This window comes from Lynx canadensis, chromosome C1 (assembly GCF_007474595.2).
Source record: "Lynx canadensis isolate LIC74 chromosome C1, mLynCan4.pri.v2, whole genome shotgun sequence".
Classification (NCBI taxonomy): domain Eukaryota; kingdom Metazoa; phylum Chordata; class Mammalia; order Carnivora; family Felidae; genus Lynx; species Lynx canadensis.
The window spans coordinates 64786898-64803008 of record NC_044310.1 but is presented as its reverse complement, the minus strand read 5'-3'; the positions used below and the strand labels follow the sequence as shown (position 1 = coordinate 64803008).

Here is a 16111-nt window from a genome sequence, read left to right as displayed (position 1 = left end):
AAAAAGAAACCTTTTCCATGACAAAAAAGCAACAAATTCCCCAGAGAAAGATGTTTATCCTAAGTAATCTACACAAGGTCTGAAAGTCTCCAGTATCACTCCTGCCTATCATTTCTTGTTTTGTTACTTTTTTTCCCCAGAGGAAGGTCAATTACTTTCATATCATTGCTTAGAACACTGGAAATACAGCATCCAGAATCCTAAAGCTCAGAGGAACCTTTTGTGGTGATACAGTCCATTTCGTGACCTCTAGACAAATGAAAACTAGACACATCCTATTCATTCAACATGAATTGAACATCCATTTATGGCCTAGACACTGAGAATACAAAGGAAAAGAACACTACTCCTTATGCTCAGATTTCACAATCCTCCCCATTCCATAACCTGATGCCATTGTTAAATGCTCTTGTCAAGTTTCCCCTGCCATCTAATGTATTCTGGAAGACAAGGAATAATTAGTCATACACAAGTCTCCGGCTCCAATAACTTTATTTCCCTTTACTCAGCATAAACTTCTTCCCAGAACTAAGTTGATCTATTCCTCAAACACAGTACTTACAACACCTTTTGGGTGGGGTGGGGGGGTCATTTCTACAAATTTTACTGAGGTTCTCAACTCAATTAGGGCTGGGCTTGTATCTAGATCTTGCCCACCACTTTATATCTGGACTGAAACACAGTAGAGGCTTAACAAATATACTTGGAATGAATCTCTCTGATAACTAGAACACACTGCATTCAAACTGTAAACTCTGAACAAACAGGAATAACATCCCACAAAAACTCATAGGGTTTTTGTGAATAGAGATAACCTACATAAAGTAGTATCTGACACATAGCAGGCATTCAAAAATGTGAGAAATTATTTAATGTTAATTTAATTTAAAAATTTTTAACAGGGGCGCCTGGGTGGCGCAGTCGGTTAAGCGTCCGACTTCAGCCAGGTCACGATCTCGCGGTCTGTGAGTTCGAGCCCCGCGTCGGGCTCTGTGCTGACGGCTCAGAGCCTGGAGCCTGTTTCCGATTCTGTGTCTCCCTCTCTCTCTGCCCCTCCCCCGTTCATGCTCTGTCTCTCTCTGTCCCAAAAATAAATAAACGTTAAAAAAAAAAAAAAATTTAAAAAAAAAAAAAAAAAAAAAAAAAAAATTTTTAAAAATTCTTAGTTTTAAATAATTTTACATTGACAAAAAAGTTGCAAAGATTGTAGATTTCCTATATACACATCACTTAAGATTTTCCTGATATTAACATCTTATATTAACACAGTACTCTTGTCAAAACTAAAAAATTAACATTAGTACAATATTATTTTTTTAATATTTTAATGTTTACATATTTTTGAGAGAGAGAGAGAGAGAGAGAGCACGAGTGGGAACAGAGGGCAAAGAGAGAGAGAACAAGAGAGAGAAACCCAAGCAGGCTCAATGCTGTCAGTGCAGAGCCCAACATGGGGCTCGAACCCACAAACTGTGAGATCATGACCTGAGCTGAAACCAAGAGTTGGCTGCTTAACCAACTGAGTCACCCAGGCACCCCTACTACAATATTACTAACTAAATTATATAGACTTTATTCTGATTTCACCAGTTTTTCCACTAATTTTCTATTTCAGGACCAACTCAGGATGTCACACTGCATTTAGAAAAATTTTTATTTTAAGTACTTTGTCTTTCTCACTTAACACTCTGAAGTTGGAGAACCAACTAAACTACTTACCACTTTATGTTGTGGTTTCCCGATGAAAAACACAATCTGCTTGTATTAACATGATACACAGTGATATACCAAAGTAATCCTTAAGAAAACCACAGATGCAAAAGACACTTAAGTATTTTGTTTAAAGTATGCATTCATTATTTTTTAAAGATTTTATCCCTAAGCAATCTCTACATCGTGGGGCTCGAACTCACAACCCCGAGATCAAGAGTTGCATGCTCTATCAACTGAGCCAGGCAGGTGCCCCTAGAGTATGTATTCATTAAATTAAAAAACAAATACTTGGAAAATGTATTATTCCTTAAATAAATGACACAGGGAAATAGGAGTCAACATTTATTGGGGTGCTCACTCATTTTTATCGTATGTCAGACATGGTAAATTGGCTTCAAAGAGGTTAAGCAACCTGCCAAAGGTTACACAACTCTACAGTGGTGAAACATGAATCAAGATGCATTGTAGAAAGTGTTTAAATCCATTCATGTTATACATCATATATTAAAAATACTACAGGGGTGCCTAGGTGGCTCAGTCGGTTAAGCATCTAACTTCAGCTCAGGTCATGATGCCACGGTTTGTGAGTTTGAGCCCCACGTCAGGCTCTGTGCTGACAGCCTGGAGCCTGCTTCAGATTCTGTGTCTCCTTTCTCTGCCTCTCCCCCTCCCTCACTCTGTCTCTCAAGGGTAAAAAAATACATTAAAAAAATTTAAAAAACTACAGTCACACCAATGACGTATCTCACTATGCAATTAATTATATAACTGAACTGCATCCAACATGGATTCTCAATCTTTGGAGGCTGAACTAATGAACAAAAAAATCTTACATGTCTTTTTTCATAAAAAAAAATCAATCTGGGGTACCTGGGTGGCTCAGTCAGTTGCAGTTCCACCTTTAACTCAGGTCATGATTTCATGGCTTGGGTTCAAGTTCAAGCTGACATTGGGCTCTCTGCTGTTAGCGCAGAGCTCACTTCAGATCCTCTGTCCCCCTCTCTCTCTGCCCCTCCCCCGCTCATGCTCACGCACTCTCTCTCCCTCTCAAAAATAAATAAACGTTGAAAAAATATTTTTTAAAAATCAATATAATTCTAAAGTTATAGAATTGTCCAAACAAGAACTCTGAGCTTTGGGGTGCCTGGGTGGCTCAGTCAGTTAAGCCTCCAACCCTTGATCTCAGCTCAGGTCATGATCTCATGGTTCGTGGGATCAAACCCCGTGTCAGGCTCTGGGCTGACAGTGCAGAGCCTGCTTGGGATTCTCTCTCTCTCCCTCCCAAAATAAATAAATAAACTTAGAAAAAGAAAAAGAACTCTGAGCTTGGGGCGCCTGGGTGGCTCAGTTGATTGAGCGTCCAACTTCGGCTCAGGTCATGATCTTGCGGTTTGTGAGTTCAAGCCCCGCATCGGGCTCTGTGCTGACAGCTCGGAGCCTGGAGCCTGCTTTGGATTCTGTGTCTTTCCATCTCTCGGCCCCTCCCCTGCTCATGCTCTGTGTCTCTCTGTCTCTCAATAATAAATAAACATTAAACAAAAAAATTTAAAAGAAAAGAACTCTGAGCTTTTCCTTGGCCCTTTCTTAGCCCTTTGATGCTGTTCAACCTGTAACTTCTCTTAGTGTAGGAGTCAACAAACTTTTTTTCGTATAGGCCAAGTAGTAAATACTTTAGGCTTGTGGAACGTATGGTTTCTACTGCAACCACTTAACTCTGTTAAGTGTTAAGTGTAGGTCAGAAGCAGCCACAGATAATACACTAACAAATGAGTATGGCTGTGTCCCAATAAAACTTTACTTGCAAAACCAGGTGGTAGTCTTGATTTGACTCAGAGGCTGTAGTTTACTGACCTGCCTTAGAGCACTGATAGCATGGAATGAGTTTTGAATACTAAATACCATGACTAAGAGTATAGAACGTATACTTCAGTTTACCTGCAATGACTCTTCATATTATTTTTTAAAATATTCCATGGGACAAGTTGAACAATACACATGGCCTCAGAAAATTATTCTTAGGATTGGAAAGTAGTGGTAGAGCAAAATCAATACATGCAAAGGATACAAAAGTAATTCTTTTTAAAAAAAAATTTTTTTTTTAACGTTTTATTTATTTTTGAGACAGGGAGAGACAGAGCATGAACAGGGGAGGGTCAGAGAGAGGGAGACACAGAATCTGAAACAGGCTCCAGGCTCTGAGCTGTCAGCACAGAGCCCGACGCGGGGCTCAAACTCACGGACTGTGAGATCATGACCTGAGCCGAAGTCAGACGCTTAACCGACTGAGCCACCCAGGCGCCCCCAAAAGTAATTCTTAAAAAACAAATACAAAATGCTAATGAACTCTTTAAAAATTAATATTTTGATTTCTAGGCTGTGAAAAAACATATATTATCAAATGATTAAGATTAAGATTGATTAAGACTGGATTGCTATAGCCAATCTGAAAAGCAATTTAAGAATGACAAATGAAAGCCTTCAAAATGTTCATACTTAATACAAATTACTCTTAAATCTATGAAAATATTCCCAGCTTAACATATAAGAGAGAGATAAAATTAAAACCATGATGAGGGATGCCTGGGTGGCTCAGTCAATTGAGCACCCAACTCTTGATTTTGGCTCAGGTCATAATCCCAGGGTTGTGGGATTAAGCCCTGTGCCAGGCTCTGCGCTGAGTGTACAGCCTGCTTAAGATTCTCATTCTCTCTCTCTCTCTCTCTCTCTCTCTGCCCTTCTCCCCCACTTGCACGTATACTCTCTCTAAAATAAAACAAATAATAATAAAATAAATGAAAACCATGATAAAATACCATTCTCAACTTTCAGATTGGCAAGAACTCCAAAATTTGGGGAGTACAAAATAATACTATTCCTACAGAGGGCAATTTAGCAGTATCTACCAAAATTCAAATAAACTTGCTCTTTGGCCCAGATATCCAAAGTCTAAAAAATTCATCCTATGCCTATACCTGTATCCTATGGCTATGTTGTATGAATTGAGATATATCAAACTAACTCACTATAATAGCATTGTTTATAACAGTACAAGATCAGAAACAACGCAAATGTTCACATATAGAAATATTATGTAGGGGTGCCTGGGTGGTTCAGCTGATTAAGCGTCCAACTTCAGATCAAGTCATGATCTCACAGTTCATGGGTTCGAGTACCGAACTGGGCTCTCCACTGATAGCTCAGAGCCTGGAGCCTCCTTTGGATTCTGTGCTTCTCTCTCTGTCTCTCTCTCTGTCTTTCCCCCTCCCCAACTAGTGCACACGTGCGTGCTCTCTCTCTCAAAAATAAATAAACATAAAAAAAAAAAAAGAGAGAGAGAAAAGAAAAGGGGCACCTGGGTGACTCAGTCAGCTAAGCATCCAACTTCAGTTCAGGTCATGATCTCAAGGCTTGTGAGTTTGAGCCCTTTGTTGGGCTCTGTGCTGACAGCCCAGAGCCTGAAGCCTGCTTCAGATTCTGTCTCTGTCTCCCTCTGCCCCACCCCCACTCATGCACTTTCTCTCTCTCTCAAATATAAACATTAAAAAAATTTTTAAAGAAATATTATGTAGCTGTAGGAATAAAAAAACAAAGAAAAAGAAAAAGAAGATCTACATATATTAATATGGGGAGATCTCCAGGAAATTTTTTAAGTATAAAAAAACGGGAACATAGGTAGTATGCTCCCTTTTATAAGAAGGGGAGTTATATAACTGCTTTTTGCTGATATGTGAATAAGGAAACCCTGAAAGATATTCAAGTAATCTAAATGGTTACCTATAGGGAGTGGATGGGAACTGAGATAGAGTAAAACACCTGTGTGTGTGTGTGTGTGTATGTGTGTGTGTGTGTGTGTGTGTATACACATATATGTATATGTATATGTGTGTGGTTTTGATTTGTGAACCAGATAAATGTATTAGCTACTCAAATAATACTTTTTAAAGAATATTATTATTTTATATCACTTTAAGGATTAAATGAGTTTGTAAATGCACCTAATATAAAATGTCTAGCATATTGCTTTACATACAGTGGATGCAGCTATGACCATCTGGAAGTCTTTTTATTTTTTTTTTTTTTAAGTATGTTTATGAGTTTTGGGCAGGGGGTGAGGGGCAGAGAGAGGGGGAGAGAGGGGGGGAGAGAGAGTGAGTGAGTGAGAGAGAGAGAGAGAGAGAGAAAATCCCAAGCAGGCTCCGAGCTGTCAGTGCAGAGCCCAACACAGGGCTTGTACTCATGATTATGAGATCATGACCTGACCCAAAATCAAGAGTTGGAACTTAACCAACTGAATCACACAGTCACCTTTGGAAATCTTTTTAAATGTTATCCAAATGGCATAACAAAAACAAATAAAAAATACCAAACATTTAGACTCAATATTTTCACCTCTAGGAATCCACCTTAATGAAATCTAAAAATGGGACAAAGTTTCATAACTGTCGAAACAAACCAAAAACATAAAAAAAGAAATATTCAATAAACTATAGTACATCTATATTCATAAAGCATTTCTAAGGACAGAAAATGCTCAAAATATGAAACTTTATAATCTCAAATGGTGGAGGGGAACAGGGCAGTGGGGGTGGGAAGTGGGGCATGGAGGGCAGAGATATATATGCAAAAATAAAAGACCTAGAAAAAGTATAGCAAATAAGCTTTTACAGAGGAACTGTTGGTAATTTTTTTTCTCTTTTATTCTTTTCCATATTTGTCAAATTATCTTTCAAGCACATAGTCCTAAAAAAGGAAAGAAAAGAAAAGAGAGATGGGCGCCTGGGTGGCTCAGTCGGTTAAGTCTCCTGCTTCGGCTCGATCATGATCTTGCGGTTTGTGGGTTCAAGACCCAAGTCAGGCTCTGTGCTGACAGCTCAGAGTCTGGAGCCTGCTTTGGAGTCTGTGTCTCCCTCTCTCTCTTCCCCTCCCCCCCTCTCAAAAATAAACATTAAAAAGAAACAAAAAAGAAAAAGTATAGCAAATAAGCTTTTACAGAGGAACTGTTGGTAATTTTTATTTTCTCTTTAATTCTTTTCTATATTTGTCAAATTTTCTTTTAAGCATATACTCCTGAAAAAGTAAAGACAGGAAAAGAGAGATAGGGCACCTGGGTGGCTCAGTTGGTTAAGTGTCCAACTTCAGCTCAGGTCATGATCTCACGGTTTGTGAGTTTGAGCCCCACATGCTTCAGATCCTCTGTCCCCCTCTTTCTCTGCCCCTCCTCTGCTCTCTCTCTCTCAAAAAAATGAATAATCTGAAAGAGAGAGAGAGAAAGGAAAAGAGAGAAAATGGATTTGGGGATGAAGGAGATACAAGTTAAAATCTCACATTATTATATACTCCTTTTGGACAAGTTAATTAAGCCCTTAAAGCCTCCAGATCTGTAAAATGGAGATGCTATCTAAATTCCAGGGTTACTTTGAGGATTACAGACATTTTATGTATAAAGGACATAAATAATATCTTAAACACAGTGAACACTAGGTATAATTGCTACTTCTCATACATCTGTGCCACATCCTTCCCTATATATAAATGTAAAATTACACTATACTCCTCCCATCTGAGATACCACTCACTTTAACATGTAAGCAAGTTTTGCAAACATTGAAATGTAAAAAATGATCATCTTGGATTTAATGAAATACATTATAGCTTTAGTGAACTAAATGCTACTTTCCAAACATACCTTTTTCTTCAGTACAATGAAGTACATATTGCATTAGAAACAAATATTAAAAATAAAGGGACTGTTCCCATGGAAATGGGATTCCTTAATCATTAGGAAAATGCAAATCAAAACCACAATGATATACCAACTCAGACAGCTTTAGGTAGCTACTATTAAAAAAAAAAAAAAAAAAAAAAAAAAAAAAAAAAGAGAAAGATGTTTCCAAATGACATATCAGATAAAGGGTTAGTATCCAAAATCTATAAAGAACTTACCAAACTCAACACCTGAAAAACAGATAATCCAGTGAAGAAATAGGCAGAAGACATGAATAGACACTTTTTCAAAGAAGACATCCAGATGGCCAACAGACATATGAAAAGATGCTCAATGACACTCATCATCAGGGAAATACAAATCAAAACCAAACTGAGATACCACCTCATACTGGTCAGAGTAGCTAAAATGAACAAATCAGGAAACTATAGATGCTGGCGAGGATGTGGAGAAACAGGAACCCTCTTGCACTGTTGGTGGGAATGCAAATTGGTGCAGCCACTCTGGAAAACAGTGTGGAGATTCCTCAAAAAATTAAAAATAGAACTACCCTATGACCCAGTAATAGCACTACTAGGAATTTACCCAAGGGATACAGGAGTGCTGATATATAGGGGCACATGTACCCCAATGTTTATAGCAGCACTTTCAACAAGTCAAATTATGGAAAGAGTCTAAATGTCCATCAACTGATGAACAGATAAAGAAGATGTGGTTTATATATACAATGGAACACTACTTGGCAATGAGAAAGAATGAAATCATGCCATTTGCAGCAACATGGATGGAACCGGAAGATATGCTGAGTGAAATAAGTCAGAGAAGGACAGATATCATGTTTTACTCCTATGTGGATCCTGAGAAACTTATCAGAAGACCATGGGGGAAGGGAAGGGGTAAAAATAGTTACAAACAGAGAGGTAGGGAGGCAAACCATAAGAGACTCTTAAATACAGAGAACAAACTGAGGGTGGATGAGGTTGGGGGAGAGGAGAAAATGGGTAATGGACATTGAGGAGGGCACTTGTTGGGATGAGCACTAGGTGTTGTGTGTAAGCGATGAACCACAGGAATCTACCCCAAAAACCAAGAGCACACTTTACACACTATATGTTAGCCAATTTGACAATAAATTATATTTAAAAAAAAACAAAAAAAACAAAAACAAAAACAGAAAATAACAAGTGTTGGTGAGAATGTGGAGAAATGGGAACCCTTGTGCACTGCTGGTAGAATGAAAACTGGCAGAGCCACTATGGAAAACAATATGCCAGTTCCTCAACAAATTAAAAATAGAATTACCATGTGATCCAGAAATTTCACTTCTAGGTATATATCCAAAAGAACTGAAGGCAGGGACTTGAGTAGATATTCATACAGTCATGTTCATAACACCATTATTCACAATAGCCAAAAGATAGAAGTAACCCAAATGACCTGTGATGGATGAACAGATAAATAAAATGCAGTGTATACATAAAATCAAGTGTTATTCAACCTGGGAAAAGAAAGAAATTCTGACGTGCTACAAAATGGATGAATCTTGAGGACAGCATGCTAAGTAAAATAAACCATTCCCCCAAAGACAAACATTATATAATTCCATTTATGAGGTACTTAGAGTAGTCAAATTAGAAACAGAGGGGGAATGGAAAGTTGCTATTTAGTGGCTGTACAGTTTCAGATTTGCAAGAAGTTCCAAAGATTGGTTGCAAAACAATATACCTAACGCTACTGAACTATACATTTTATAATGGTTAAAAAGGTAAATTTTATGTTATGTATATTTTACCCCTATAAAACAAAATTAAAGGACTGTGATGAGGACAGATCCACTTCAATAACATAATTCACTGAAAATATTTTTTTTTTTACTTTATTTTGATTTGAGAGAGAGACACACAGAGAGAGAGTATGAGAGGGTAGAGGGGCTGAGGGAGAAAGAGAGACTCCCAAGCAGGCCCTACACTCAACACAGCCCAACGTGGGGCTCGATCCCACAACCCTGGGATCATGACCTGAAATCAAGAGTTGGGACACTCAACTGAGTAACCCAGGCACTCCATCACTGAAAATAGCTTTAATGGACTATGTAAATTCACTTAAGGAGGACTATTTATTTTTAAGTTTGTTTGTTTATGTATGTATGTATCTCTACACCCAGCATGGGACTTGAAACTCACAACCCCAAGATCAAGAGTCACTTGCTCTTCCAAGTGAGCTAGCCAGGCACCTCAGTACTATTTTTTTTTTTTTTTCAAGTAATGAAATCTCCTTTTTAAAATTTTTTTTTAATGTTTATTTATTTTTGAGAGACCGAGAGAGAGCACAAGCAGGGGAGGGACAGAGAGAGAGGGAGACACAGAATCTGAAGCAGGCTCCAGGCTCTGAGCTATCAACACAGAGCCCGATGGGGGGCTCAAACCCATGAACTGTGAGATCATGACCTGAGCCACCCAGGTGCCCCTACAATCTCCTTTTAAAAGTTATGAATATGAGAGGAGCCTGGGTAGCTCAGTCGGTTAAGCAGCTGACTTTGGCTCAGGTCATGGTCTTGTGGTTCGTGGGTTCGAGCCCCACATCAGGCTCTGTGCTGACAGCTCAGAGCCTGGAGCCTGCTTTAGGTTCTGTGTCTCCCTCTCTCTCTGCTCCTCCCCCACTCATGCTCTCTCTTTCTCAAAAAAAAAAAAAACATTAAAAAAAATTTTTTGAAGTTATGAATATGGTAACAAAAAGCCATGAAATAAAAACCAAGTAAGTTTTAAACCACATTAATAAACATTTTAAAGTTTTTGGTTTTTATTTTTTGTTTTTATTTCGAGAAATAGAACACGTGCGCGTACACATATACCAATGGGGAAGGGCAGAGAGAAAGGAAAATGGAGAGAAAGAGAGAATGCCAACCAGGCTTTTTGCTGCCAGCACAGAGCCTGGTGTGGGGCTCAAACTCATGAACTATGAGATCACGACTTGAGTAGAAACCAAGAGTAGGACACGTAACTGACTGAGCCACCCAGGCATCCTAAACTACCTTAATAAACATTTTGACTGAACCATTTAAAACTTCAATTGAAATTTAAATACTATAAACAAAATACTATGCTCTGAGCAATAAACTTATTCGACTTCATGTTTTTTGTTTGTTTACCTGGGAGAGAGAATAGTACCAAGACAGAGGAAGATCAAACACTCTTAGTACTGCAGTCTTCAAGGAAAACTGTGATTCGCTTACTGTTTCTTCTGACATGACTCCTCTTACAACCTTCATTAAATGAAACATAAAAACATATTAGCCATTAAATGAAAGATACAAATTGAAAATTTAACTCTATCAGTGTTTTCTTTTTGCAGTTAATTATTCATGATATACTTCCCTGAAGAAAATTATGAGCCAAATTTACTCGAGCTAAAAGTTTATTAATCATCAAAGCATCCAAAAAAGAAAATGTGTTAGATTTGAACTATGAGTTCAAGTAGCACATTTTCCTTAGAAAATTACAGGTCCTAGATTCTCTCTTTTCTGCTTAAATAAATATTTCAGCTTTTTAAAAAAAATTTCAGTTTATTTATTTATTTCTGGGGGGAAAGGGAAAAGAGACAGAGAGAACAAGAGCGAGAGAGAGGGAGAGACAGAGAGAGAGAGAGAGAGAGAGAGAGAGAGAGAGAGAGAATTCCAAGCAGGCTACACACCGGTCAGCATAGAGACCGATGTGGGGCTCACTCAGGAACCGTGAGATCATGACCCTCATCATGGGAAACAGAACACCACAATTACCATAGGCGCATATTCATTCAGGCTCCAAGATCTCTGAGAAAACGTGAGATGGTAAGGTTAAAAATAACCTGAAAGGACTTGAGTCAATTGCCCTTGGAAAATGTGGTCTGTTCTTTAGTATGCAGATAGGGATGTTTTGCTTAAAGGAAGCCAGCTGTATATAGCACAGTACATTCACTCCCTTTGTCTTTGCCTCTATCGTAAAGATTCTTACCGGAACATATGTATCTGCAAGGCTGCTCTCGTACACAACATACATGTACGATAGCTGAATCAGATGTACACCATTGACATGCTTTGCTAAGCTTTCTGTTGTTAATCATTGCTGATCTGTTTTTCCTGAAAACGTATATAAGACGTACAATAAACCTCGCTACCTAGGGTTGTTGGCTCCGGGTCCCCTGTGCCTCGCTATACTGTTGTCTCTTTTTCTCAGTTCTTTCGCCACCCCAGGTCCACGGCCCTTTGAGGCCAACATCAGATACTAAACCAACTGAGCCACCTAGGCACCCCAATATTTCAGCTTTTAAATAAAATTTAAAACCTATTTCTTCCCACTTATTTCCTTCAAATAACAGGAGGTACAGGTACTGAAAGGAACCTGATTGGAACCATGACTCCTGGGGCTAGAAAGTGCCCTCAGTTCACTGAACTGAACTTCAGAACTCAGGCACTTATTCTCCTACTATTCCATTTTAAAGATGTTCAAAGAAATGCTACATGCATGCTATGAAATTTTAATATTGTTTTAATGCCTATTTCTATTGAAACCAAAGAAAGAGAAGTCAGATAAGAGAAGTCAGAGGTCTACAGAGAAAGCAGCTATCTCTCATAAAGGCCCTTAAGGGTAGCAGAACTTTCACAGACATGATGGTTCAGGGTCTGGGTCTATGCTTTTCAAAGCCAGAAACTCAATTTTATCTGCGTACCCAGTTGGACACACAATAAACAAATTCACATAGTACTGATGTATAAATCAGCTTACATATTTATTCATTTATAATAAGGAAATACACTAGTCAAAAAAATACTTATATATGTCATCAAGACATACCCTCTGAGATAAAACACTGTAGGAGCTAGGGGTTCCTGCGTGGCTCCATCAGTTAAGTGCCCAGCTCTTGATGTCAACTCAGGTCATGAGCTCACAGTTTGTGAGTACAAGCCCTGCACAGAGCTCTGCTCTGTGCTGACATGAGGAGGTTGCTTCGTATTTTCTCTCTCCCTCCCTCTCTGTCCCTCCCCTGCTCACGCTCTCTCTTTCAAAATAAATTTTAATATCATTAAAAAAAAAATGTAGGACCTAAATTCATACGTTAAAAAGTTTGCCTGGTAAACACAAAATTAATGGAACCTAAGGAATATTTTATCTAGGCCAATTAAAAGCCTGAGAATAGTCTCTGGTACACAAGAGGGTAGGCTTTTCCAGTAACCAGAATTTACGTCTACCAAATTTAATATTTCTTTTCCTTGAATAGGGCTATATAAACATTACTAAAGAGAAAATAAAAATCAAAAATCTTCCAATAAAAGCTTATTGGCTAGGGGCTCCTGGGTGGCTCAGTCCAACTCAATTTCAGCTCAGGTCATGATCTCATGGTCGTGATATTGAGCCCCGCATGGGACTTCTCACTGGGCACGGAGCCTGCTTCAGATTCTTTCTCTCCCTCTCCCTCTGCCACTCCCCTGCTTCCCAGCATGCTCCCCGTTCAAAAAAAGAAAAAAGAAGGGGAAAAAAAAGCTTATTAGCTATACTTTCAGTCCCTTATTTCTGCATATATCTCTGTGCTTTTTGCAGACTCCAGACCACTTTCTGTTAATATGCAGACTACCCTTTACTGTTAATATCTTTTTTTTTTCAGACAAGCATCAAAACCATTAAGTAGTAGTATCCTTTCAAGAAAAAACAGTAATACTAAAGGTAGGTTACTGCTACTGACACCTTATTTATTCCCTACTAGCGACACTCACAGAGTGTAAACTTAATCCCCCTTCACACATACTCTAATTACAATGTTTAGACCCAGTATAATTCTTTCTATTTTTTTTAAATTAATTAATTTTTTTTTTTTAATGTTCTGAATCAGAGGCAGGCTCCAGGCTCTGAGTTGTCAGCAGAGAGCCCAACCACCAGGCCTGAACTCACAGACCAAGAGATCATGATCTGATCACGACCTGAGCCAAAGTCGATGCTTAACCCACTGAGCCACCCAGGCACCCCTAGACTCAGTACAATTCTGATTGAAGTACACTTATTCCAAGCAACAAACTGTGATAGAAACATATTGCTGAGAAATACAAAGGAAATTAAACCTGAGAAAAATGGTCCTCTGGAGAATGAGATTAGGGGTATAAGGTTGTGCAGGTAATCATTCCTTTTCATTATAAGTCTTCTCTAATATTTGATTTTTTTAAATACCTACATGTATTACTTTTCAAAAATACTACACTAAAGGGGTGCCTGGGTTGCTCGGTCGGTTAAGCCTCTGGCTCTTGATTTCTGCTCAGGTCATGATCTTGAGTTCATGAGTTCAAGCTCTTGAGTTGGGCTCTGCCCTGACAGTACAGAGTGATTGAAAACTTAATAATTAATAACTGAATAACTTTTAAAAAACTAATCATTTCAGTTTCTTCCATAAATACTAATTAAAATAAACACGAAGGCAGTTTAATTATTATTCAAATTTGTAGAAGGCTCTAAAACATCACCAAAACCACTATATTATGTAATTATGTAACCGTTGGAGAGCTAAAAATGTGTGATAGTTTGTTTCTTAAACACCCTAAAATTGTATTCTACAGCTTGCTTTATAATTTAAGCAATAATGAAAGTCCAAATACCCCTCCCCAAACTGACGTGAAACGTAAACTCATGCACCCGAACTGAGTAAATAAAACACAGCAAAAATATTTAGTTGCAATAACGATAAAATAACAATAATAATAAAGGTCTGTGCAAGAGCAAGATCTTTTGGAGTCCTCCTTCCACAATATAAATGTGGAACAACTTTGTTTACAAAAGGGCCCTGAGGCCACAATCCTCCCTATGCTCTATTATTCTCTGAAAGCACCAGCAAAGAAAGAGTAATCTTCCTCATTCAAAAACCACTCCCTGCTCAAACCACTGGCACTCACGCAAAAACTTGGACCACGCTAGCGGCCCTACCTCCACCAGGACCCTCACCCCCGACCTCCACAAGCACTATCCTCAGCGGTCTTCCTTTTTTTTTTTTTTTTTTTTTTTTTTTTTAACCAAGGGACCAGAAAAGTGGACTCTCGCTCGGCTCGCCCGCCCAGACCCTCGGTTGGGCTCTGAGCAGTAGTCGGGAGCCCACCCTGATTCAGCGCTCCCCTTGAGGGCCTCCCTCCGGCGTGCGGACTTCTCTGGCTTTCTGTTCCTTCACCCGCCCTGGGATTCCCGAGGGCCAAGGCCGGGGCTCCTACCCGCGCCCCACCACGCCCCACCCTGCTTGCCTCGGCCCCCGCGGGCTACACGAGCCCACCCGCCCCTACGCCCTCTCCCTCCACCCTTGTACCTGGTGCTACAGGTCAGGTGCTGCGGGCTCACGCCTGCTTCCCAGCCGCAGCCCAGCACTGAAGAGCCGCCTGGTCGCGGGGGCGGAGTCCTTCCGGGGTCAGAAGTGGGAAGGTGGAGAGAATGTGGCGGGGGCCTTGTAGCCTTTCAGCGTGAGGGGCTACGCGTGAAGCCGCTCTCGCCATATTTGTGTAGGGTAGAGGCTCCTGCCTTGGCAAATGAGTTCTAAAGACTGCCTAAGAACTGCATTGTTGTAATGTTGTCAACTGGTATCGTAGTTTGTAACCTTTTGAGGGATCTAGGTCTATTCAGCGAATCTGGTGCCCTGTGGGGATTTTACCCCAGAAGAATGCACATAGACTCTTACAGACGCTCATACATTATTAAAAGAAAAACATTTGTACAGTATATACAAATTCAGATGCCCGAAACCAATCCATGGATCCCGAATTAAGAACTTCTACTCTAGATCCGCAGCACCTAAACTAATGAATGTTAAGAGGCATTCCAATCCTGTATCGATGAAGTTATTGATTTCAATTACTCTCCACGTTTCCACTGAATTAAAATATGTAAATATGGCCACCTATGAGTTGTCAGGCAGGGTATTCACTGCTCTTAGGTTCTAATACAGAGAAAACAAGGAGGGGGGGAGCGTGGAGAATGACAAAAAAAGATGCTGTTTCTATTTGCAGTCTTGAGTCAAAACATTCCATCAGAACTGCAGATTTAAAAATTCCAATTACTGATCATATTTGTGGTGAAATGCCCAAATAATTTTGTAAGGACAGCTAAAACATGACAGCAGGTGTTACTATTCCAACCTAAGGAACAGGAATGAATAATCATTTCTATTAGTTTTCAAAACTCCTATTTAGTCAAATGGAAACTAGGAAATGACAATACTGATGTGTGACATCACTAGATGAATACTAACCGAAAGTGCACAGAGTTCTTGGTGAAAATATTTTGCACTTTTTAAGTAAATGGAGGTATTGACATTTGAAGAACCTGGAATGTGTAAGGTTTTTTGCTTATTCTCCCAGTCTCCTTTCTGCTGCCTCCTCCCTACATCCCACAACTTACATTCAACATAATGGGAACAGCAGTAGTAATGATAAGTACCACTTAAAGCAACTTTACTGACGACATTATCTCTTTGAATTCCACAATAGACATTATGAAAGAGATATTTGTACATACTGGTTATGGATTTTACTCTTTAACAAGGGAATAAGAAATGCATATTTTCTTTATTTTCCTAAATCAGTGTAAATTGCTCCAAGCCCCCCTTCTCCTGGGTTGGCAGATTATTTGCTAAAATTCATGAAGGGAAACCTCACTAAAGTGGACATGAGGTGCT

General features: G+C 39.2%; 1 protein-coding gene across 3 annotated transcripts in view; it reads right to left on the bottom strand.

Moving 5' to 3' along the window:
- The window catches only part of MIGA1 (mitoguardin 1), a 106433-nt gene extending 91593 nt beyond the window's left edge, over positions 1-14840 (bottom strand). For 2 of the 3 annotated variants that reach the window (XM_030324310.1, XM_030324311.1), the window contains exons 1-2: positions 14750-14829; positions 10587-10700 (exon numbers count right to left, since the gene is read on the bottom strand). In XM_030324310.1, the coding sequence (XP_030180170.1) occupies positions 10587-10685 (99 nt within the window). In that variant the 5' untranslated portion in view covers positions 10686-10700; positions 14750-14829. Of the gene's footprint in view, positions 1-10586; positions 10701-14749 lie in introns of all 3 variants that reach the window. The other variant, XM_030324309.2, reaches the window with a different exon arrangement.
- Positions 14841-16111: the final 1271 nt, after the last annotated feature.